Source organism: Grus americana, chromosome 3 (genome assembly GCF_028858705.1).
Source record: "Grus americana isolate bGruAme1 chromosome 3, bGruAme1.mat, whole genome shotgun sequence".
Classification (NCBI taxonomy): domain Eukaryota; kingdom Metazoa; phylum Chordata; class Aves; order Gruiformes; family Gruidae; genus Grus; species Grus americana.
In genome coordinates this window covers 83886162-83912456 of record NC_072854.1, presented here as the reverse complement: position 1 = coordinate 83912456, position 26295 = coordinate 83886162, and the positions used below count along the sequence as shown (strand labels likewise).

At 37.2% G+C, this 26295-nt stretch overlaps 1 protein-coding gene across 7 annotated transcripts in view; it reads right to left on the bottom strand.

Annotated features, from left to right (window-relative positions):
* The window catches only part of RYR2 (ryanodine receptor 2), a 428642-nt gene that overhangs the window by 213185 nt on the left and 189162 nt on the right, over window positions 1-26295 (bottom strand). For all 7 annotated transcript variants that reach the window (XM_054819177.1, XM_054819181.1, XM_054819182.1 and 4 more), the window contains 6 exons: window positions 18691-18765; window positions 15257-15413; window positions 8416-8580; window positions 6707-6828; window positions 2757-2940; window positions 1912-2047 (listed from right to left, as the gene is read on the bottom strand). In XM_054819177.1, coding sequence (XP_054675152.1) covers window positions 1912-2047; window positions 2757-2940; window positions 6707-6828; window positions 8416-8580; window positions 15257-15413; window positions 18691-18765 — 839 coding nt within the window. The remainder of the gene's footprint in view (window positions 1-1911; window positions 2048-2756; window positions 2941-6706; window positions 6829-8415; window positions 8581-15256; window positions 15414-18690; window positions 18766-26295) is intronic.

The following is a 26295-nucleotide window of genomic DNA, read 5'->3' as shown; positions in this document are numbered from 1 at the left end:
CAGGAGCACATGATGATGAACATACTCTGACTATGAAAAAGCTTTGTAACAGTACTATATGCGGAACTCCTGCTGCAGTTGCCTCACTTTGCTGTTGCGTAGTAAAGACATTTTATGTGAAGTGAAGCATGCCATTAAAATTTCATTTTCTGTGCCTTTGGAACTGGAGGAATGCAAGCTTTCAGTATGCCTTGCACACATGAAATACTGCTAAATATTCCGAAAAAAAAGGTCAGATCCCACAGCTCTTAATTTGGGAACTAGCATTGGTAGAGTCTTTTTACCTAACTTTCTCTCTGTATCTGTTCCTCCGAGTGAATGGGAGATAATACCTTCTATTTGCCTTATAACAGAAGTTTCCAACAGAACGCTTATTAGTAGTTCTAATTATTCAGATTACTAATCATAAATGTCACAAAAGAACTGCAAGATAATAGCTTTGTTTTCCAAACATGAATTAAAAGGCTCACAATAAATAAAGGTTCAATGCCACACACTGAGTAGCAAAGACAAAACTAACTATTTTAAGTACCAACAATAAATGAGCACGAAAGAAGGAATGGGTCCTATAGAAAAACTAGTATGTGATCATGTTTCACAATGCACGCCCACAAAACAGCCAACTAAAACTATACACACTACATACATCTTGGCACTTCCTAACCACTTGACTCACTTTATTTTACAAACTCAATATTCAGTTGTGGCGTTTTGAATGGAATTGGCATATAACATACCATCGCTTGTATACCTTTTCAATACCAGATTTTTCAGGAGCAAGATTTAGTATAAATGATACATAAAATGCTTTACGTCTTTCAGGAAAGTAAGAGAATAATCCTGCAGGAGGACTTTGTCTAAACTCAAGCTTTTGCGAAAACACATGCAAGTTTAAAGGCAAGCAGGCCCTCATATTAGAGCTGGTGTGTTGTTACAGAAAGAAAGCAGCACAGGCACACGTGTGCAGCCTGCACAAAGAACTGCTTAGTGACAGGGACACAGGACTGTCCTCAGTCACTTAAGGTGAATGTTAATGTTATTATTTAGGCTTACTTATGGCACTGAGAAAACCCGATGACAGAGGTGTAAGGAACTGACAAAATGGTCTCCTAGGCAGCAAAGTTTCCTTTTGTAGGCAATTAACAACTCAGCAGGAGTGAATATGCAGGCAGCTATAGCAGTGGATTAATAACTCTATATAATGAGTCATAGTAGAACATAAATGACATATGCAATTCAAACTGATGAGCAAACAATTCAGGTGATTAAACGCTACACCTAAATAGAAGTTTGACCAGGACACCAATAACACGTAGATACCTACAGAAGGTATTATGAGGTTTTCAGTGACTGCAGGTGGACAAGACCTTCAGGATATACTGTATCCAAAGAGTGTACCTTTCCATGGCACGGTATATCCTAGTATAATGCTGGGGTCACTGATCATTACTGACTAATAAGAGGGGTCTTGGTTATAGAAGCTTGAGGTTTATGCTACATTCTGCAGCCAGATGTGTGAAAAATCATAGATTTCTACAAAACTGACCGTAATGTCATGGCTCCTTAACACAGGAATGACATATTCACATATATTTTGTTTACAGATTTTTGGGCAGTATACAAGATATATCAGCAATACGATGATATGGAAAAGCAATCAATCATTTAATTGAAGTCAGAAACATTATTTATCATAAGAAATATTATTAGAAAAATCACATATTTTGAGTGTTTTCAGTGTATTTTATTCTAAGGACATGAAAGGACCTGGAAATGCAGAAATCTTGCTTAATTTGTATCCTAAATTTCTACACAGAGGAAACTCTTCTATACTAAAACAGGTACATGTTTCTTTTCATCTGAGTATTATTTTGGGCTAAAACAATCCAAAAAACCCATAACATGTCTTACCTAATAATTCATACAAAGAATTCAGAATAGATTTCCATGCCTCTCCAGCTTCCTTCCCAGCTACGTCTGCAAAATGAGCTGCACTGCTGTATACATTCAAGCGATCAATACATTCAAGAACAAGGTTGATCATACCCTAAAAATGGAAAGGCTCAGATTGTCAGGGGAAAAAAAAGTATTGTTTAGGTGCAAACACATAAGATTTTCAGAAATTTAAGAAAACAAAACATGAAAGGCAGGATATGCAATGCACAAGAATATATACATGGGAGTCAGAGAAGCGGAGTCACACAAGCCATCCCTATGGAAAAGTTTTCCTTGACTGTGATAACAAAAATTTACCACTTAGGATGGTCAAAATAATGCAAAAAATAAACAGTATTCCAGACATAATTTTAGGCAAGTTTCTATTCTGGAAGGTATTTAGGCCTCTGACTAAGTATAGGCAACTATCACTACCAGAGAAATAACAGGCAATATTAAACAAAATATTTAAAGCCTACGTATTAAAAACATCCTTCTGCATCAAGCAATTAAACTGTAACAGAAGAAACTAATTCACAGATAAGGAGTAAATTATGGTTAGAATTCAGGGCACAAGGTCATATTAATATCTGGGTTTTTTTAAAAAAGGAAAAGGAAGTAAGGCCTTAAATGTATTTCTTTAAATATACAGGAAAATCAACAGATCTAAAGAGATTATAAACATAACAAATAGTGTGACTCTTACAGGACAAAAAATCACTGCAAACATACTCCAGATTAGACATCAACGCTACAGACACTGCAAAAGAATGCTTGCACACAACATGGTGGAAAATCAGGAGCAAAACTGAGACAAGTACCTCTTCCTGGAAGAGGTTCTGGCGATTCTTCAGTGCTCGGAGCCTGTTTTGTTTGTCTTCATGCTCCAAATGTTCATCAGGGGGGTGAAAGTAGCCAATCAAGTCCTGAAGGCTCAGACTGACTGACTCGATAGGCAAATCGACAGTGGAAGACTTCGCTTTCTTGCTGAGAGCATCAAGGCCCCTACAAGAAGATACAAAGTTTCCTGAGTATTGGAAATTAATTTATTTTATCATTTAAACCCTGTATTGGTTTAAAAGCAAAGTTTGTTTAGATGCTAAAGCTGAATTCATTTTCTGACAGCTACGTAACTTCTCAAAAATTACTTATGTCAGTGCCATTCTCCACTTAATGATCCATCCCTCCCTTCCTAAACATAAACTGGAAGTATCAAAAATGTTGTTTCTCTTAATTTGTTTTGAAATCCAGAAAACACATTTTTAATATTCTACCTACCCATTTAGCAGTATCAGAGGCAGACTAAACATGAAGAGAAGTTACTGTAAACCTGTTCAAAGCATCGTGAGGCTGGAACGGACAGAAGTCAAAGTGCCAAAGAGGGCCCAGCAAGTCCATACGGGCTCTCGAGCATATTTCTAACCTGTTCTTAAGCCATCTTCAGTGCCGGAAGATGCGGCTCTTCCGCACACTCTGTCCCAGCACTTCATTAGCCTTTCTGTTTCCCTGATACACAATTCAAGCTCAGCCTTGCTGTAGTCTGTGAGCATCGTCTCCTAGAAGCGAAGGGCAGACTGTTCTCATCCGTGTTGCACCTGCCCCAACAGCTGAATCCCCAACAAACTCCATAATCCAGCACCTCAGCGCTGTGCTTTCTGGACTCCTGATATACCTTTCTCTTCCATTTAAACTTATCTTTCTTGAAATGCAGCTGTTGCAGTGAAGACCTCACCAGCGCCATGCAGCAAAGTGGAAGGTGATGGCTTTCCTTGCACCTCCCTGGTCCCCTCGGGAAGGCGGTGGTGGGCAGAGCTGCGAACACAGCGTTCTGAAGGCCTGCAAACATTAGTGCCCATCCTCAGGGACGAGGCAAAGATCTGGAGGATCTTGAAACTCTGCAGGAGTCAGCCAGGGCCCCGAAGCGCTGCGAGGGGAGCAGCCCTGAAGGGAAGGGCCCCACCCGGTTTTGCATGCACTGTGGGAGAGTGGGAGGAGGGGGCTTATTTGACCCTCATTATTTCTCTTTTGACTCAAAGAGAGTATTTTTTGAGACCTTTTTTTGACTTGTTTTTGAGAATATTTTTTTCTCAATTCTGCCATTGTAAAAAGGGGGTTTTTGCTACCATATTTTTGAGTAAAACCCAGCTAACATAGCAAAGAGGTCCTTTTTGCTTTAACCGGAGCTCCGTTTATACTGATCTAAAGGCCATCGAGCTTCAGCTGGTGGAGGAGCCCACCATGTCCACACAGGCAGCCTCCCAGCCCCATGCTCATCTCTCTCTTTCCTTTCACTAGAGGCACCAAAGGTCCCCGGCAATCTGAGCCACAACCGGCCTCGCCAATCCTCTCTCCCAAGCTGCACAGAGCCCTGCTCACTCCCAAGATTCCTCTCCAGGCCACGATACGGAGCAGAAGCCCCATTTCATGCTCTGCTTTTTGCTGGATTAAGACAACACTGGTAAGTATTTGGTTTTTAACCGGCATGTCACTCTGTACTTTCATCTCAAATGGTGAGCTAGGACTGGAAAAATTATGAAATTAAGAAACATTATGAATTCAGTAGGAATGTTTGCTGCTGAATAGCAATCTCTTAGAATAAATAATGCAATGGTTCCAAAAGATAACTAAAAAAGTTGTCTTTAAAACTTACTTTTTATTGTGACCATGTGTTCTGAAGTGCAATTTTTCTACTGACTTCATGGAAAGAACTGGGACACATACAAGAATAATTTTTATCTTCTCCAATTCAGCTTTTTCTACTTGGAGTAACATCGTGCCAAAACTAAATTGTTAAACACTACCTTGGACTCCCTGTGCACTCTGCAAAAATTTCCACTGTAATTTAGCAGTACCTTGATTTGTGAAACCTTATCATTAAATTGCCTTTCTCTGTCTTTATCTTTTATGGCGTTCTTGGAATCACAGAATGGTTTGGGTTGGAAGGGACCTCAAAGATCATCTAGTTCCAACCCCACTGCCATGGGCAGGGACACCCTCCACTAGACCACATTGCCCAAAGCCCCATCCAACCTGGCCTTGAACACTGCCAGGGATGGGGCAGCCACAGCTGCTCTGGGCAACCTGTTCCAGTGCCTCACCACCTTCACAGGGAAGAATTTCTTCCTAATATCTAATCTAAATCTACCCTCCTTTAGTGTAAAGCCATTACCCCTTGTCCTGTCACTACCTGCCCTTGTAAAGAGTCCCTCTCCAGCTTTCCTGTAGGTCCCCTTCAGGCACTGGAAGGCTGCTATAAGGTCTCCCCAGAGCCTTCTCTTCTCCAGGCTGAACAGCCCCAACTCTCTCAGCCTGTCTCCACAGGAGAGGTGCTCCAGCCCTCGGATCAACTTCGTGGCCCTCCTCTGGACTCACTCCAACAGCTCCACGTCCTTCTTATGTTGGACACAGTACTCCAGGTCCAGTCTCACGAGAGCAGAGCAGAGGGGGAGAATCCCCTCCCTCGACCCGCTGGTCACTCTTCTTTTGATGCAGCCCAGGATACAGCTGGTTTTCTGGACTGCAAGCGCACATTGCTCGCTTATGTTGAGCTTCTTGTGCACCAACACCCCCAAGTCCTTCTCCTCAGGGCTGCTCTCAATCCGTTCTCCGCCCAGCCTGTAGTTCTGCTTGGGATTGCCCTGACCCATGTGCAGGACCTTGCACTTGGCCTTGTTGAACTTCATGAGATTTGCACAGGCCCATCTCTCAAGCCTGTCAAGGTCCCTCTTAAAAGCTTCTAAGAAAATGTATTATTTACAAAGTGACCTAGGGCTTGCATTTCTTTTGTATTTTAAATGTCATACAGTATGCAATTCTCCTGACTGGCATATTTCTCTGCCTTTATTTAAATACCTAGGTAAATGTTTTTCAACAAATTGACATGTCTACGTCTTTGGCTGTGCACTGATTGAGGACATGGTTTCTTCAGGTCACCATCTCCCACATTGTCTCCTCTTGTGACAAATGAGTTCCTATTAAATTCTTATCATTCCATATAGTCTTATTGCATATCATCCTTTTTCTAATGCCAGCTACACTGATGAGAGGGGCCTTTCATCAATTACTGAAGTCACAAACATTTGAGAATTAGCCTTTTATCAGTGTTATTTAGAAGGACATTTGGAGTAGGAAGATAAATGCCAGTTGCATAAATCTGCCAGTATTTTTAAATGGCTAAATACTATTAAAAAACATTTTATATGTTGCAAAATATTAAAGAAAGAAGTAGCATTAAAAGGGAAAAAATAAGGTAAGTGTAAGGGAAGGATAGAAAGAAGGTGTAATTTCATATTTTTAAGAAAAAAATTTTCTTGAGACTATGAACTTCTCTAGTATATTTGCATCCTGTACAACTTCGTAGTTACACAGTTATCTCCTTTTTCCAGGTTTTTCAAGGAAAAGCAGTTTTAAAAGCCGTACTTAGAAAAGAAAGAGCTAAAAGTGATGTACCGCATGACTTCTTACAGCAAATTTTGGCAAGGAAAAAGTTTCTCTTTTATAGTTTGTTTGCATTTTCAGTATGTTTATGCATTCAAATCAAGGTTGAACAATAAAGTAATATTAGAAGATAGAGGAAAGAAACTGACCAATACCTCTCAAGGTACATCTCTGCTGATAACACATAAAGAATTGTCATAAAGTCTAGTTTGAAAAGTATTAATCTGGGTTTTTTTTTCTGAGGGCTAAATTGTTCACTGTTGTGTTAATGGCCGCTTTGAATAAAATAGAAGAGGAAAAAAAAAAGGGGGGATTTGTCATTTGAAAAGCACACCTTATAAATCTGTTGAAAAGGAAGACTGTACTACGGATGACACGTGCTGTACGGGACTCTTCATTCTGAGATCTGGACAATGTTAAACCATCATCCATGTGACCTTCATGGTGCATTATTGCCTGCAATACAAAAATAAAAAGCAGTCACTGCAAAATGATACATTATTCACATATAAGAAGTACGAAAATTCACATAGTAAGGCAGGCTAGGAAATGCTGAAGTCACATACAAAAACAAAAAAAATAAAGAATTTAATTAAAAACAGATAATCCCATGTTTTACTTCCTCATGTCCAAGGACACACTTGTACTGAACCAGCAGGTTCAGCACTATAATAATCTCAAAGCCACAACTTCTGTAAACAATATACTTAATTTTTTAAAAAATAAAACTCAAAAGTCTATGGGTTTTTGTTTGCTGTTTGTTTTTGTAGACCTTAAAAGTAGTTCCCTTACACAGCAACAGATCCCTCAAGTACAGACAAGGTCAAAACAGGTATTCTTTACTGGTCCTGATTTCCAAGGATGTTACTAGTCTTTTCTGACTATGCCTTGAGTCACTACCAATAGCTTACAGTTTTTTATGCTTTGTTATCATGGCTCTAAAGGTATTCAATCCAATCTACATAAATATTTTAAACTATTTTAGATTTTTTTTTTCCATACTCAAAATATTTGTATACTTACATTACTAAATTATTCAATAATGTATCTTATTTTGAATTATTTTAGAATTATTTACTACAATTATTATAACAATTATATTAGTATTTTAATCACTAAAATTTTACATGTATATAAACACTGTTTCCTAAATATATCTTATTTTTATATGAAATATTTATAGAATATATGTGTATGTGTGTATATATACACATATATGATATGGAAAAAATGTATACCTATATCTGTGGGTGTGCGCGTATATATATATATATATATATAAAAATAACTATAAAGCGTGACCTTCCAAGTATACCACATGTTGCTCTAGCTTTGTAGTTCTGGCATGTAAAACAGCGATAGAAAACACTAGAGTGTGGATAAACATCTTATTCTAATGCATTTTATTTTTAAAAGAAGGCTAAAACATTTTTTCCTTGAAGAGAAATAATTTCCTGCAAAGTTATACATTTACAATAAACACTAACACAAATGTAGCTACTAGAAGATGTGTTAAGTTTTCAAAGAATCTTTTTCCTACTTTATTATGCTGAGCTCGCATTCTGCTTGGCCACGGGTATTCTTTAAAAGAAGAAATCCCTCAGGGCTCAAGACTTGAACATTCCAGCCCAAAAGGCAATATGCTTACAACGTGGAAAGAAAAGACTGTGCTAAAAGCCTCCTCAATACAAACTACAGCACGTTGAAGAAAGGAATTTTAGCATATTTTACAGGCTATTACTAATATTTTAGTTTGACATCAAGTATATCCAGATTTATCAATGTTTGTGGGTTAATGTGTATAGCCTAGCACATGCACTTGGTTTGGCTTTTGGTTTAAGAATTTAGTACATCATGCAACTTTGCAATAGCTGACCAAAAAGAAAAAAAAAAAAAAAGAGTTTCACAATGAAACAAAGACATGCTTAAAATATTTGAATGCCAGAAATTAGCTGCCTCCTGTAGTTCCCTGCATTTTCATGCCCCCTTCGTTGCCCGAACAGACTGTGACTGAATGAAATGCATTCCTGTTTACAGTCTTACCTTCCGCTGGACAGAACCCATTCTTACAGACTTTGCATCAGCAGACTGGTACGTGAGCCATAAGCCCGTATCTACGTGTTGTATGAAGCATATTGAATCCCCGTATTTTATTTCAGGTGCTCCCATTCCATCCACTTCTTTTCTTGTCCCTATGTCCAACTTTTCCTGAAGAAGAAAAAAAAATATACAAGGACAATAACCATAAAATATTAAATATTGCATAAAATATTAACTACTAGGCAATTGTCCAGAACAGGACCTAAATGAATATTTGAGATCTTTCTTTAATGAAATGATTAAAAAGTGGCAGAAGTGTAACTTCTAGTTAAACATTTAGGGAAAAGATGAAGAGAGACCCCATACACACAAAAATCTAGCTTATTATAGTAGGAAAGCCAGGCGTATTCATTTCACCTGCCTAGGAAAGAACTAGGATCATTGACGGTGTTATTATATTGTCATTATTGAAACATAAAAGCTTACAAAACAAAACCAAATACATTAAATCCCCTAGCTGAACCAGACATTAACTTCAGAAGCTTTTACTTGGGGATTTTTTTTTTTCTCAGCCTGGAAAAGATAAGCATCTCCCTACAATTTATTTCCAACCCTCACAGAGAGAGATGGCCTTTAACCTGTCACTGCCCATTACTGCCTGACAATGGGCTCGGTGTTTCCTGAGAAAAGAAATCCATTTCTAAGTGCTCGTGCCTGGCCTGCCGACATGCTGTAAAAGAAGAACGGCATGACCGTGCTAAGTCCGGCCAGTGTCCCATACAGATGGCAGTTGTTTCAGGAGAGGAAATTTAGCATCCCAAACAATACTATAGTTTGTAATTCGAGGTGGTCCCCAATCTCTACCTCTTCTAAGAATGAACTCCTTCCCCACAGACATCAGCTTATAAGACAGACAGCCTATGCATCCTGGCTCGTGGCAGATCATCCACTTAATCTCTCCAAAAGCATATGGTTCAACCGACTGATATACCTCTTGTCTGCCTGCGCTAGCTGTTAAATCCAAACTACGGAAAAACACGTCACAAAGGTAAGTATATATCTTGTTAATCATAGGAAGGATGTTAATGTCATTATGCCCAAAACTTCTCAGGGGACTTCAAGCTTCTTCACGGCAAGTTGGATCTGCCTGTTCCTGAGGCTGTTGCCACTAGCTCCATTTTAGACAAAAATCTCTTCCACTGAGAGTAACCAGAACCACTTTGACTCCTCAGTTCCGATTCATGAGATCAAGTTATTGACATAGAAACTATTCATCGTTCTTCTGGGAGGAGAGGGAATGCATCACAATTGTTGCAGTTGAAGCTGAGACTACTATAATACCGCAGTTGCTGTTTTGCTCTCCCTTTCACAGCTTCAGCAGTGCGGGCAGGTTCACCGGTGCAGTAACTCCTGTATTCTGCTCCTATAGATGCTCACACACGCCCAGATAAGAAGCTGCTTAATTTTCACCACTGTTCAAAAAATCATCTATGCAAATTGCAGGCCTATTCTAGGCCACACAGTCAGGGTGCAAGATGATCCCCTTAACCAAACACAGCTTCAACCTTCTCTGCTTCTCCTGATCAGCAGTAGGGGACAAGCCACTTCCTTCAATTCCTCTGAGTAATGTTACTAATAATGAGACAAAAAAAACTTCTAAATGTTCTAACCTACTGTAACCAGGAAAGACTGGGAGAACGATTACACCATACACACGTGCCTTGACAATTTGGGGAGACAGCTTCACAGTAAAATACAAAGATTGGGGTTTTGAAAGGAACAGAAAACAATCTCTAATTTATTAAAGGATTTGTAAAAGCATTTATTAGGTAAAGGGAGATGACACATAACTAGATTTTCACCCTACAATTATGAACGCATTTTGAAGTATTTATAAAAAAAAAACCAACCTCAGGTGAAATTCTTATGGTTACTTTTCATAACATTAAGCATCTAGGTATAATATGTTCATCAATTCAGATTATTAAACTGTTTCTGGATACAGATGTTAATTTCACTACCTTGTCAATGCCTGATTCCTTAAGTGCTGAAATTCTTATTAAAATCTTCTCCATTGATACACGGTAATAACTGATTTATTAATACATCTGATGTCAATTACCGAGTTATTGTGTGCTTCTACTTCATTATTAATTCATTATTTTGTTCATATCATTTCTATAAAGGTTGTATTCAATTCTTTCGAAAGCTAGCACAAATAACCTAAATGTAATAACAGTTGGAAATTGAAAAGCTACTTATAATAGGACATTGCACACAAATGATGATACAGGAAAAACTACATTAGGTCCTGCTATATCATATAAAGAAATGACAGCCTGATTTCAAGCTCCAGTCTTTTGAATTATCTTCATAACTAGAAGATAGTGTGAACCGGTGTGAACATACTGTGCTTCTGCATTGTGAGATTTTCTTTTTTTCCAAGTCTTCCTCCTCACAACTGATTTCTTAAGATATGAATATATAAATTCACAAATTTTCTCATAAAGCACTGTCAATAACACGAGGGATTATTAATTTAAAATATTATTCCATACTTTCTTTAAAATCTACTGACTATAACAGAAACGTGAAGGGGTTTGAATTGAAATCTTCGTTCCAATTAGAATTAACGTTAAATTTACTTCGCATAAAAATTGAAGTGCCAACAATTTGCCAAACAAGATCTCTGTCCTCACCTACGTAAGTACACTGGCAACTCCTCCTGTAGGTTTAGAGCCCAGACTGAATTCAAACACATTCAATTAAGCTCTTTGATGCAAAATAAATATAGCAGTCAGGAAAGCATACAGTAAAAAGTTGGATTGAATATAGGAGAACAATGGAAAGCTAGGGGATGGTGTGGGGGCAACAGGCATTAGAGCATTCATTTGGGAGCTTCAAGACATGGAGCTTTTTGGGGGAGCAAACAGGAACCACAAACTTTATAAAGGGGAAGATTTGAATGGAGTGCTGGATTCCTGCCAATAAACAGCAGGTAGATGAGAAAGTGCATATAATGAATCAATCTCATTATCTACTGTAAAATAGTTCATCAGTGACAATCAGGATCTGAAAAACATCAGAAATCACTGTGTTGCCATTTAAAAATTGCATATTGCTAGGGACATTACGTGATGCAAGTTTCCAGCCCGCTACACTCTTACCGTGACCTGTCATTACATAACCACCTGCTCATTCTTCCTACGCCATATTTACCGAGAAAAGCTTCAGTTTTATTTGCAGTCTAGGCCCATTCTTAGACCGTCAACTTTTTCTAAACAAAGATCAAAAATCTTCAGTCATTACACTGGAGCAAATAGAAACAATTTAGTTTTGCAACAGTCTGTAAACCACCTCAGTAATGTGAAGCAACAAGAATGCATTGGAAACAAACAGGCTTATTGAACAATACGCCAGATTTTCTCCAGAAGGATGTGTTCTTTATAAACATTTTTTTGTTCCATGCATACAAGAATACAAGCCAATCTTCCTATATTTGTTGTGGGCTAAATGGCCAAAACGTTTTAAATAGTTTCATCTTAATGTTGAAAAAAATTGATTGTATGAAGCTTCGCCTTAAATGTGTTATTTCACTCCAACGTTTCTGTTTAATTCCTTATAACATTCCAGACCAGATTCCCACAATTAAGGCTTTTCCTTTCAGCTTTATCTCTTGTCATCCGACCCAACCTACACCTTCTGTGGCACATTTTCAGGACTGACATTCTAGCAGATCTCACTGACTGCAAGAAGCCAATTCATGACCGCTTTTTAAGCTGACATTAATATATTTTCTATGAAATTTTATTAAGAAACGAGTAAAGACACAAAAATACAGGCCATAAAATTTTATTAAAATTTATTTCTGTCCACTGGAAAAGACTGTAGACAGGAAAAGCAGACTTTGTATGGGATGCGTAAACATTTTTAAATTAGTAAAATTACCTTATTTCAGTGGAAAAGTTATAATAAGCTAAAGATTTTTATAAAAAAATAAATCAATATTTATCAAATGCAAGACAGAAAAAAAATATCTCAAGTCTATAATAAAGCCATATGTTTGGGGAATAAATAGTAGATATCTGTGGACATCCTGTACTGAGTGAAGCGAGACTACAAGAGAGAAAAATGAATTTTCTGAATTTCAGATTCTTGAAAGGCTAATATAATTCTCATGTAATGATAATTACTAGGGTAATATGTAATAACCAGAGCATAAAGCCCAATTCCCAGAAAAAAAATGAAGACACTGTTAGCTCTTCAGAATATCTATATCTTCTGAGTTCTGTTTGGCTTGTGATGTGTTTAAGCTTCCATGTTTCTTTATTTTGCTGAGCTATTTAAAGAATTTTAACATGTGAGAAGATTCTGATCTAATTTTTCAGCTTCTGTACCAGAAAGTTGTGTTTTGGCAAAAAAAACCTGAACAAAACCAAAGTACTTGTGTGCGTGTGTTACTTTAAGCATATGAGACAAGTATTCTGGTTCGTATAAGACATCTTATACAAAACTTCAGCTTTCTGGCTCTCTTCTGCTTATTTATTAAATGCAGTACTGGCAAGCTAATGTGTTTAAAATGATGAGTAAGGCCCTTGCATATAATGAAGTTAAAATCAACAATAAATGTTGAGCCTTTATGTTGGCATCTGAATCTTCAGATTTAAAGGGGATACATTTTCAATAGTTTCTCTGCAAGCATGAAAGCTGCTTTTCATTTGGAAACTGAAATTATCATCTACTCACACATCTGAAGGAACTGAATCTACCACTGCAAATAAGGGTATTCTGCCCCCATATCTGGTTTTGCCTATTTAGAGCTAGCTTACCTATAGCACAACAAGTGGGATCTTCATAATTCTTCCTTCCACAACTTTTCAGATAGCGGAAGGAAGAATTATGACTGTGGTATAAAGGTCTGAAATCACTATAAGAAAGACTTGACAATTATTAATGCTCTGTATTCAACAGAGAGGATTAGGGGTTGCCTCTTATCCAGGAATAATTACTTCGGACTAACTACATGCAACACCACAAGTGAAAGGCTGGATGGCTTGTCCGTACACGCTCGAAGGAGAAGAGGCCCCTGAAGCTGCTTCCCTTCTTTACAGAAGCCTTTCTAGGACTGCTATAATTTTGAAATATTTATTTAACACTCTTTTCCAGAGAGGGAAGGCACCTCAAAATTTTTAATACCTGTATCCTAATAAAGTGAAACATGACTCTACTTCAAGAAGTCCTAAGCAGGAGACTGGATTAATTCTCAGCAGCAAAGAGCAAAGCATAACCTCGTCCTCCCTGTGGCATCTCCATAATTCCTTCCAAATAAGTTTTTGGTTAAAATGAATATTGATATCACAAAATCGACATCAAATATAATCTTCCAAGCTTCCAATTTCCTTGAAAATCCATATTTAAGTATCAGTAAGATTATGTCTGTCATGTGCTGCTCAGCTTATAGACCCCATGTTTCTACATGCTCCAAAGCCTTTTATCTCTGCTCAGCATAGAATAGGTTCGGTCACTTAACAACTAAATCAAAAAGAAGTTAACTTTTTATTTTGAACATCGTAGGACAAAATATATATCCTCAAAATACTTCCAGATAACATTTCCAAATTGAGGTTGAAAAAACCAAATGAAGAAACTTAAAATACAACATTGTCCAATCCCCAAAACACATGTGCATATTCTACTCAGAAAACAGGGACAAACCACTTTCTGCATATCAACAAAAGATACTCTCTATATTGCTAACAATTCTTGCCTTTGAGTACTTTTTGGACTAAATTATCCATGTAACTGCAGAGCACAGTATATTGTTTCACTCTTTTTCGGAGTAACGCCTGCTGACAACTCCCTCTGGAGAATCAGTGCATGAATTATTTTATCCCTCTTGCTTCAAAGGAGAATAACTGTTGAGATCTATAGTAACTGCAACAGGAATTCCCCAATATAGTTGCACTGCATCGTCCTAAAATATTTAATTATTTATATGGCTTTTCTAATTGGTTTTAAAAAAAAACCTTATTGTTGGGGTCTCAAAAAAATCACCTGTCTTTGTTATCAGAGTGCAAAAGTCTATATACCTTCTTTCAGGTATATATTCATTTCTTATGTTCCCAAGCAGACAAAAAAACCTAAAAAACTAAAAATACATAAAGTAAATGCCGCAGAGAAGTTAGTGAATAATTCTGTTTATTATTACTATATATTTTAGAAGATTATTTTTTGGGGAAAAAAACCCAACATTATTGTTGGAAAATTTTCAGCAACATCACGGCACAGGGCAAAAGTAGGAGAAATCAAAGGATATTAAAGAATTTATCACAGTATTATTTTAAACTGTTTACTCACTACACAAAGTACTGTTCTGAACTTGAAATGCTTATTGAAGGTGTCAAATGAGAATTCAAACTACCGTAACTTTGAATTAGACTACAGTAAAGTATCTGAAGAAAGAAATCCTGATTTTCCAATTTAATCTAAATAACCCACAGTATTATAAATTTTTCCTATGTCAGCCAACAGATATAAGCAGTGAAGGACCAGGGAAGTTCATCAGAAAAACAAATAAGAAATAAGGAAACTGCTCAAAACTGGGCAAGCAGTACAAAAAAAGAAACCAACCCACAAACAAACAGCCAGGTAGCATTACCCAAAGAAAGTATGATAAAAGAAGCTTTCTAGATACTAATTATACTGAGGGGATTTTTGTTTTGTTTTTTTAAGCAGTGAAAAGGTAGAAGGTTCAATAATTCATGCAACAGGAAATAACTAAATCTTGCTTAATAAAGATACTGGAATTACTGCTAGTTATATTAATGCTGCACTGATTCCATACCTTGGAAGACCGAAAACAGAATGCCGTAGATTTTACATCCGCGTTCTCTTTGTCTGTAAGAAGAAGACTCTTGTCATCCAGGAGACTTAAATATTTTCCTGTTGTTATATGTCTTAGTCTGAATGGCTGTCCCCATCTAATGTGGCTGCCACTCCACCTAAGAAAGTTCATAGGAAACGTTTGGTTTTTAAAAACAAAACATAGATTTTAACTACTGGCAAAAACGTTTTAAAGTACATTATATTGCCAACTAGTTGGTAAAAGGATAAAATTCTAAATGTTGGTTTATCAGCAAGAAAATGGCTACTTTGTGGTTATGTCCTCTAAAACCATTCTGATAAATAAACTTAACCTCTTCCTTTGCACAGCCTGCCTTGGTTCAGACTGAATTCCTCTTGAGAGAAGATACAGACCGCCCACGGAAAAGGAGGCTTATGCTGTACACAAAGAGTTTAGATCTGCCAGTTCCTTCTCCAACGTTTCATCTACCAGCAGCCGGGTTTGTTCACTCTCCCAGAGCACTCTCCTTTCAGCAGTCAGCACGCTTTATTATTAAGCAAAGACTGGCACAGATTCTTCATGTTCTATAGGAGGAAATGAAGGAAGAAAGGCAAAGATTTTCTGTCTAAGCTCTCCAAGAACTCCTCAAGTTGAAGGATAGGTTGCAGGTTTCTAACTTCTTGCCTTAAACTGAAAACTCAGCTCTTCTTCCTGATTAATTCCTGAAGATGAATTTGTGTAGGGGTTACTAAGGAGGATGCATTTCACAGAGCCTTTTCAGAAGGCTTCTCGAATCTTCCTTAGATTGGAAAATTGCCACAGCTAGGATGTTTTCCCGGATCTTCATGAAACTTTCTTCAGTCTTATATCTTCAAAAGTGTACACTTTAGATGTAGGCACACACTGCTTTTTGGAGAAGAAATCGTGTATATATTTTTCGTGTTTGCAAAATGCCCATCCTAATGGAGTTATAACATACTGCTGAGGTTCTGATGTGCTTCCACAAATACTAGCAACTCTCTATGCTTACTGTGGCTTGAAATAGCTTAAAATTATCAACAAATGTTCACATATCATCAATGAAATATACAAATACATCCTTATGAACTTAGCCTGACTATAAACTTACTCCCATATCAGAATTTTGAATTACTGCATCTTCTCACTTGCATTTAAAGTAATTCCAGGTACAGCATTTAAAACAAAACAAGTTCTTACGCATATGGTTTGTATATATTCATACAGCCTAGTCTGAAAATCCCTTAAGTTGGCACTTACACAGGTTTAAGTAACTTTTGTTTTCCTTGACACATATATGTAGCAGATTAAACCACTTACCTATTCAATACAAATATCCATTTGTTTAAGCATGTGTTCTTAAGAATTGGCCATACTGTATGCAAAACCAATTTGGCAGGCATTCTTAAAGTGCAGGAGTTTTTAAAATGCAAGAGCAATACCTGGCTTCTGTATCACAACAGGATTTGTTACACTTCACTAATTAAACCTCTAAACCTTTTTAGTTATCCATTTTAAAGAGGCCAAAAGAATGAAGAGGTTTTCCCCCCAGCTCTTTTATTTTGTAAACTAAGTTGTCTCTTCTGTTTAAGTCAAGGGATGAGGACTTTGGGGAGGAAGGAAATATGGAAGCTTATTATCTTCGAAATGCATTCCTTTTTTTCTGTCTTCTACACAGCAAAGTCAGTATACTCCATAAAAGTGCATCTAAGTATCAGTGTTCTAGCACAACTTCTGCTTCTCAATTAAGTAAAATGTCAGGTCATGAATCTCAGCTATTGTATCGCTGCGTCTGGTAAAACACATCAGCTCTGCACCTTTCATATTATGGGCAATGCTGAGGAGCTGCCTTTTCTCTAGTCTGATTCAATTTTCTTTTGGACCCAATAGCTATGGACCACAAGAAAAGAAAATAAATGTAGTGCAATTGAGCCATGCCACTAGTTCATGTCTGCAGGATAGGAAAAAGGACAATTCACGCGCACTTAAAAGAAAAGCCTTTTGAGCAGAAAATATCTTGTGAAGCCATTTCTGACTACTAAAAATTCTTTTGTGCAATGTGAGAATACGACCCCTGTCACCTTTTGGGAAAGAAAGCAACGCTGAGCAACAGTAGCTGGCGTCCCATGGCAGGGCATCCCAAGAAGCAGTCTGCACATGCAGACTGCCCAGGCAATTCTTATGAGAGTTCTCCACTAATGAAGAAAGTTCAGAAACAATGGTTCCTTCAGAATCATATAAAATTAAGAAAATTAATATTCCATCTGCAGTCATTCTGGAAGGACTAGAACTGATGGAGGGCTTCAGACATACATATACTAAATTACAAATTGAAGCATTTGCATGAATAGGATTGTGCCTGCAATTCAGCAATGAATGTATAAAGCTATTAGAATATCGTAGAGCAAAATAGGGAGCTGAGAGACTTGTAGGAGTGTTACTCTTGGGACTTTATTTGTTGGGGTTTTTTCCTGGTAAGAAAGTCGCATTCCTTAAAAAGAAAGATTAGCGTTGCCTTTGCTTAGTTGTTTTGACAGTTCTCACAATTTCTCTCAGTTATATATGTTCAAATGTATGCACTCCAAATTTTTGTATACAATGCCTGTCAAAGTGAGATATATGACAGTCGTAACAGAAACTTGTAATTTCTCAAATCCCCACATTGTTCCACCACCGCTGCTTATTAGGAAAGTACATGCAATGAGGAAAATAAAAAGCCAGAGATCCTTCTACAGTTTCATCGTAGTCACTTAAGCACCCTGAAGGTCAGGTTTAGTCCAAAGCAAAAATCTCTACTGCCCTATCGATGACATTTAACATCATCCTATTAAATAAAATGCCCACACAGAAAATAGCATCATTAGAGTGTAACCTTTCTCTAAGCTGCACTGATTTAATCTTTAAAAAGCAATTATTTATTAGTCACTAGAAAATGTATCACAAGCACATATTGTAATACAATTTAAGTACAATTTTACAGTGTAATTATGTCACCAAACAAAGCATAATTCCTTACTATCATTTCAACACTTCCAACAATGCAAAGTAGCATTTTTTCTGTAAATTTTTGCCTTTGAAGACTTCCAAATGGCTTAAATAAGTTAGGGGATGGCACACATGAATTCTTATTTTTAAGGAAAACAGTTCTGATTATGTCACTTATGTGTTAAACATGTAAATTGTGACTTCACTGACAACTTAAAAAAAATCAAAACACACACAGCATACGTATTAACACACACTTTCTATGGGATGTTGTTTAATTTTTCATCAAACTGTTATAGTGTACTTTTTGAAGATGATTTTACTATTATCAGTCTGGTTTTATAGTTATCAATCTGATTTTACAGCAACACTCTTACTATACAAAAAGCGCCCTCCCAAACGGACTTCTTTTTCTGAGAGATTTTACTTACGCAACTCTTAGAGTCTCTAGTCGCCAAAGGGAACGGGCATGAATCGACACGGCGCCACCTTCATAATGGACAGTTCTGAAAAGCAAGCAAAGGCACAGACTAAACGTTCAGCTCTGTTGTAAGGATTCATCATATTTGTTTGTTCATTTAACTGCACCTCTCATTTTAAGGCAGCCAAAACAATTATTGGAACTGTCAGATTCAAAGGTTATCATATTCAAAACCAGCTCTTACAAATTAACACTTCAGACCTTGTTACTCAAACAGATTTTATTTCAATTTTCTTTAGCATCCAGTATTGTGATATAACAATGAGATTTATACAGTGTTTGCTTAGACATCTTTCTTAGTGTTTTAAGGATAGAGAAACCAGGAAAGAAGGGAAGAAAAAAAAAAAAAAAAAAGAAGCAATAATCTGATAATTACACTATTTCTAAGTTCTAACAAAAAACAAATATGAAATGATGATAAAGAACTGTAATTACCGCATACAACTAACACAAGAAGGACAGTGCTTTCTCAGAGCTTATACTATTAAAATAACCATGCAACTTTTTACTTTGAATTGTGAAGATTCACCTATTTGGCACTGTATTTTATTACCACAGCACCTGAAGTTTCACAACCACCCTGATATAGTCTTCACACCGCTTAGATGTTAATAGCTTCCTATTTCCAAATTTTAATGACCCCTCTAATTCCCTCATATTACCCAGAAATCTGAGTGCTTTGAAAAAACAGTCAATGGAGCCTAAAAAAAAGGTTGGGTTTTTTTCTCCACTCTTCTACACACAGATAAATGATATATATTGGATACACAAAATGGTTTAGATTTATGATCACAAAAGCTCCGAGTTAGGTAATCTGGCTTCTCTTCAAAGCCAGCACTGAGGAATGTGGTGCGTATTAAGCACTGCCACTCTAGATTTAGGCAGCCATTCCTTAGACTGTTTCCTGCCTACACCTTTATTTCTGCCTTAAGACACTGCCAGCATTTAAAAACCTAGGTCTTTCCTTAGGGAAAATGAATAAAGGTGTCACTTATGCAAAGGAGTGCTGTCACTGTGCTTATCACATGAAGCATATCAGGGAACACTGCCAAAGAATGGTCTAGTTTTATGCATCCTGGGAGAGCTTATGGATTGAGTAAATGTTGTGATCTTCAGCCAAGATCAGACACTGCCAAAAATAGCCAGAGGCGTAACTTTAGAGAAGATTAGTATTGAAATCGTAGGCATTTCCCATTGTTTGTTAGAAGCAATTTTTTGAGGACCACAATTTTGGAATCAGGTACCTAGAACAAGGTCCTCCTGTGGATATAATACAGAGGGACTGAATGCTTAGCACAGAAAATCCCAGGGTTGAAAGAGATGGTTCAAAACCAAAGGAAATAGTGAGTTAGAATATACTTCTCAGTACTGCTAACAATACATGAAACTACAGATGTGCTAAAATTCATCTTGGAATGTACTAGAAAGTATTAAAGAAATAAACACTCCCAGACATTGCAAATGAATGAGGACAAATTGTACAGGGGAAAAAATGAGTCAAAATACAAAATAAATATCCCTCGCTACAATCACAGAACCACTCACATGAATATTCATGACCAATGTATAAATAGAAACTCTGGCACATGCTCCACATACCAAAGAAGTTCTAGATGCATATATAAACATGTATAACGTCCTCCCCTTGACCTTATATCCACTATTTTCTCCACATATTACCTTAGTCATTTGCTGCAATGGTTGTGGTGCGAGGAGCAGCTGACAGGTACTAATAAGTCTCTTGTATCTCTCTCATAGAAGGGAATGGAATTCAAAATTGACCTTACTTTTTATTGAAATTGACCTTTGTTAGTATAGTAAAATGCCAATGCTAAAGACAATCTTGCATTCAGCTGCCTCTCAGTTCAGACACTCTCTCTTCAGGCGTTTGTTCAAATTTTTGTTCTGCAACCGAAAGACTGGGTTTATGTTGTAACACCTAAACAGTAACAGATCGGATGTCACCCTGGTTGGTTAGTTTGGGTTGGAGGTGGGAGGGTGGGTTGTCTGGGGCATTTGGAGAGAGTTGTTGTGTTGTTTGGTTTTTTGCTTGGAGTTTGGGGGTTTTTTGGGGTTTGGTTTTTTTGTTGTTGTTGTTAAAGTCAAAACATTGTGGTTACATCCTGGCTTATTTCAATATGAACCTCACCGACAAAAATGCATTTGGAATTCTTGCACTCACATAATACAAAATTTAACAATTTTATTCAGTAGTTTTCATGTCATTAATTATATGAGAAATCAAGTCAAAGCAAAGGCTTAAATTAATCAAATATTTCATTTTTAAGTTGGCACCTTGTTACGTTTCAGAGAGTTCTTTCTCACAAGGGAAACCCAGAAGCTGTCACCAGGTTCTCAGTCTGAGTACTCTTTTCAAGCTAGCTTTGGATTACACAAAGCAGTTGTGTCAGTGTAATTTTAAGCAGCTAAAAAACCTCCCATTGTGAACTTAAAAGAATGACTTCTCATGGGTGAAGTAGTTTTGTTTTATGTGACTGTCCATCCATTATTTCCTTTCTCTGTTCTTTTGAAAGGGAGATATCAGTCTTGGGATGGTTACATAAGATGAGAAAATGGGAGAGAGATAGAAGGGAAGAAATCCTAAATAAAAACATGCAATTTGTTTACTGAAGGAAATAAAAAGGATCCTGGGATTGTCCTTCTTTCCATATGAATGAATGGGTACAGTAGCAGAGGGAGCGAAGGCAGCAAGACAGCGCTTTAGGGATGAAAGTCAAAAGGCAGCAGCAAAGCCTCAGCAAAAGAATAAGTGACAGCAGTCTGAGAAAGAGCTGGGGACTAGGGGGCTAGGGATCAAGGATGCCTACAGGGAAGGCAAAAGGAAAAGCCCAGAGATTGGGGTCAAGGATGGAGCAGCAAGACTTCGTATGGGCAGGAAGGAAGGTGCATGCTACAAAAAAACAAGTTGGCACAAAGCACTAGAATAAGGTGCAAGCTCTTGTGTCTTTAGCCAGATACTGTCTTCTCTACAGAAAAAATGGTAAAGAAAAGGCGGCTTTGAATAAAAGATATCTCTTCTTCATTGAAGGGCAAGCCACTTTGCCTTTCCCATAACAGCATGCATACTGACCGTTGCCCCAGAGCAGCTAAATAAATTCATAACCTAGACCATCTCATATGTTTTTATTCTAAGTAATGTAAAGTTCATTTTTAACTCCTTTCATTAAAATAAACATAGTAAACTGCTCTGAGATTGCTCAAACCAACTTCCTTAGTACTTGCTCTATATAAAAACACTATTTGATAGGATGCACCTCATTTCTTTTTCTATACTCTTGACAACAGTTCAGTACTGAAAAGGAAGTATGATTCATAACATTTTAATCCTTCCTGAAGCTGACACTGGTAAGCCATACAAGATACTGATATTACGAGGTCGAATGAAACATTGCTTTTAATGACGTGTGAATAACCCACAGAAACTCTCTGACTGTCAAAGTTACCACAGATTTACATTGACAGGATGGAAAAAATACAATTTTGAGTTGTGAGGTGCACAGAAGATATGCATTACTTGCCAAACAGTAGAGAAGACCTGTGAGCTACAAAAACTTATTAAGAAATTATAAATAAATGCATGAGGAAAGTACAAACAACAGCAGAAGAAGAGAGAACAACCAAAGCTACAGTGAGTGTTGGTCTTCCCCTAGAAAGCTCAGGATACCTTTATACCTTCTGAGCCATAACCATAACACTAATTCTTGACATTTGTTTCTTTTCTTCCCAAAGCACTTCATTTGCATATGCTACATTTATGGAATAAGAATATTAACCACTTTTATTTCAGATGAAGATATCTATAAGGAATCAAGAACCTTTGAGACCTTTCAGTTCATCTTGACTATAAACCTTAATCTAGTTAATTAGTTGGTGTAATGAAGTCATTTTTGGTCCGACCTATGGCTGTAAGTTAGATTTACACCGTCATTCTTTTCCTGGCTATGTCTTTCATCTCGTTCCCCTTGACAGAAACAGTCGCTAGAGCTGGAACCTGCCACCCGCTGTGTCCACCAGGGCTGGGGTGGGGGGGGGCAGTGACAAGACCATGGACAGCGCCCGCCCGCCGGCCACCGCCTCACAGTAGACATGAAAACCAAAGCTCGAGAGCTGAACCCCTCACCTCCAATCGCAACAATGAATTCATTACACAGACTTCAATATAGACTAACAGATATCAAACCCCCTGCAAAATCATTATCGAATTCATATTCTTACTAAAAGTATTGTTGAGCAGAGAGAGGGCAATCGTTTCGGTGTAGATCACCAACTACAACTGAGCATTAAATGAGGTTAAAATAAACTACATTGAATGACAGCATTTCAATACCGTAGAAGTAGTCTTGGTTCAAGAACCTGTAAATCCTAAGTTCCACAGCAAGAAAATAATGGAGTAAAACTCAGTAACTTGGAATGAATCAGGGTGCCATAAGTATGGCATAAATAACATATTTTGTACCTGGATTATACACAAATGACTAAATCCAAATAAGATGTCAAATGTCAAGCTAAAGAAATTGCTCCATTCCCTTCAATGACAGGCAAGGCTGTTCTGGCTTTAATTTGAAAAAAAAAAAAAAAAATCAATCACTAAAGAGCTCTACAGATTTTTTTCAAATTACTTTACAAAAGTAAAACCATTACTATTCAAGGCTCATGGGTTGATCTGGGCATGGAGGAGAGGTTACTGATTGGTGCTGGGTGAAAACTTTTTGAGTTCACATTTCAGTCATAAATAATCCTTCACATGTGCCAGATCCTGGCCTTTCTGAGGTACGACAGACCTCGCTAGTTCGTAATGCCGTATCAAAGAGTGTATTTTAACTGTCTAAAGAGAATGGCATGAAAAGGAACGTGAAAAGGAGCTAGAATTGACCAAATCACACTGATTTTGACTTTCATCACTTTACAACCCTGTCTATCCATTTCTGAGACTAACACAAAATGTTCAGTATAATTTACAAAAGCCTTAATGTATTTAACACAAAGAAACTCTCAAAGGCAGGAATGACAAAATTGCTTCTGGAATTAAACTACACATATACATTCCCTCCTGAAGGCCTGTTCTGACTGGATGTTTTGAGAAACTGGAGTCTGTTCCACCTCAAGTGATACTTTGCAAAAGCCAGGAGCACTTTACTCTCTCTCACAAGTAATTTCTTTCTGTAATGATATATTTCTGAAGGGTTCAGATTGCACTGCAGTCATCACTTTAAAATACATATTGCAAATCAAAATGTAAATTAGTTGCAACAGGAACATTCATGGCCCCCTCCTACACTGGGAACTATGAATACTTACAGCTCTACTCCTGTGTGGACTTTAAGTTCTAGAAGAATATGAGTGATGGTGGTATAATAAAGAGCAAGCATCACAATCCAATCAAAAAAAGCCCAAATAATTTTGATTACATACTTCCACTGCTATCTATCTGCCATTAGTTTTGGGGGACTTCTAAGTTAAAAATAAAAAACAAACAACAACAACCAACCAACCAACAAAAAAACCCACCAAAACCAAAAAGCAAAACAAACAAACAAAAAACCACAAAGTAATCCAAAACTCTACAATCATGCAAAGCACTGTATTAAAAACTAGCTGACATTTTTACAGGAAAATAAAAATGTGAAATAGTTCCTCTTTATTGAACAGTAAAAAAAGGGGAGCTGTTGAGTGATTCAATGGTGATGGAGGAAAAAAATCAGCTTGTTTATTTTAAAATCTTTGCTGCACAAACAATTTATTCTGAACATTTCTTGCAAAATTTGTTAATTAAAAGTGAAACAATAGTAAACAATTTCACAGAAGCACTTCAATGTATACCTGCTCCGAATACCAACTTCCACCATAATTAGAATAAATTTATTCATTCTGTTGATATTATAAGGTCACAAGTGAAGACTCAATATTATAATTACCAAAGAAGGATTTAAAAAAAATTTTTAAAAAGTGTCACAATTTCAACAGGAAAAGATGCTAAAAGAAACCAAAGACCATTTCAAGGTACCTGTAATACGAGAAGTGATTTAAATATTCTGCTGCATAATTGTATACAACACACACACCCCAAAAAAATATAGAAATATTAAAAATTATTAATAAATTTCTCATGTTTGAAACAGGAGGAAAAGTGTGGGAAAGGAGACTGTACAATCTTTTATTTAAAAAAAAATAAAATACATAGCTGAAGGAAACCCGTGCGGGTCTGCCTCATTCCCAGAGGCAGACCTGACAGACCACTTCTGTCAGCTCACGTGATGGGAGCCAGGCCACAAACCACGCGGGCAGAGAATGGAGGAAAAGGAGTCAAGATAAACGCAGTCTCCCAGCGACTGTACTGTGGCAGAAGTTTGCCCTGGCTTTGAAGATAAATAGAATCAAATTAACCACCAGAAGAACACCAAGCTGATTACACTACGCTTTCTCCTGTATATGTATACCTACGCTTATTTTTTAATCTACCTGGAAATGCTGCTGAAAATTGAAGAGCTACAGAAACAATACTGCAAATTTAGGTCTAGCTTGTTATAGATGACTAAGGCATTTTAAATAATAAAAACACAGCTTAAGGATTCTATGCAGAAGGCTTTAAACACTGTCCTTAAACCAGCAACATACCTAACTGGAATGTGCAGTAAATTATATTTAATTCAGTGAAATTGCACATACTTAACCTTTTGCCTGTATCTTTTTTTGTTCTTCGTTTGGGTCAGAGCGAGTGATAACTACCAGGGTCATGCCTATTCTGCCTGTGGTATTTAAAAACAATACCACTATTTTTTCTACTGTAATATCAAGTAAACCAACATATTATCACAAATATCTCTATTTGCACTGCTTCCAACTGGAATGCTTTTTAATTACAAAGTAAACTAAGTCTAGTAAGTTCAGGGACAATCCACTTGAAACTGCAAAAGTACATTTCTGTGTGGCTAGGAGCCCGCCAGTCTAGAGACGTCTGTGTGATGAACAAGCCACTACAATTATTAAAACTTGTTTTAAGCTTTCTGATTTTTTTTTTTTTTTTTTTTTTTTTGCGGGGGGAATAGTTCAGGCAATGAAATCCTATTTTACTCTTTTTCTTGAGTTACTACTGCAAGAATCTGTTTAAATCAGTCCTCTGAGTCTCCCACTACACAAATATTCAAAGTAGTCTTAAACTATTTACAGTTCAGAGATGTAATCTTTGAATAATATCTCACTGGCATTACATCAAGAGCAAAGTATCACTACAGAAAAGGCAGCATTATCAGACAACACAAAATTTCTCAGTAATTTTGGCCAAATTCTGCTGGATAGCAGCAGCAGCAGACTGATTCTTCCAGGCACCATCTTCACGGGGAATTTAAATGCACCCAGCCACAGCAGCCTTGGCAATAGGTAGCCCTGGCACTTTGCCTCTGTGCTTGTCCCCGCGGTACGCCTGCATCTGCTGCTGCCAGGGCAGAAGCTTTTTCTATGACTATTTCTGCCACTGTATTCGGGCTCTTCCAGTGCAGATTTGGATGACCTTGCCTCGGAGGAAGCTGCGTTAGGT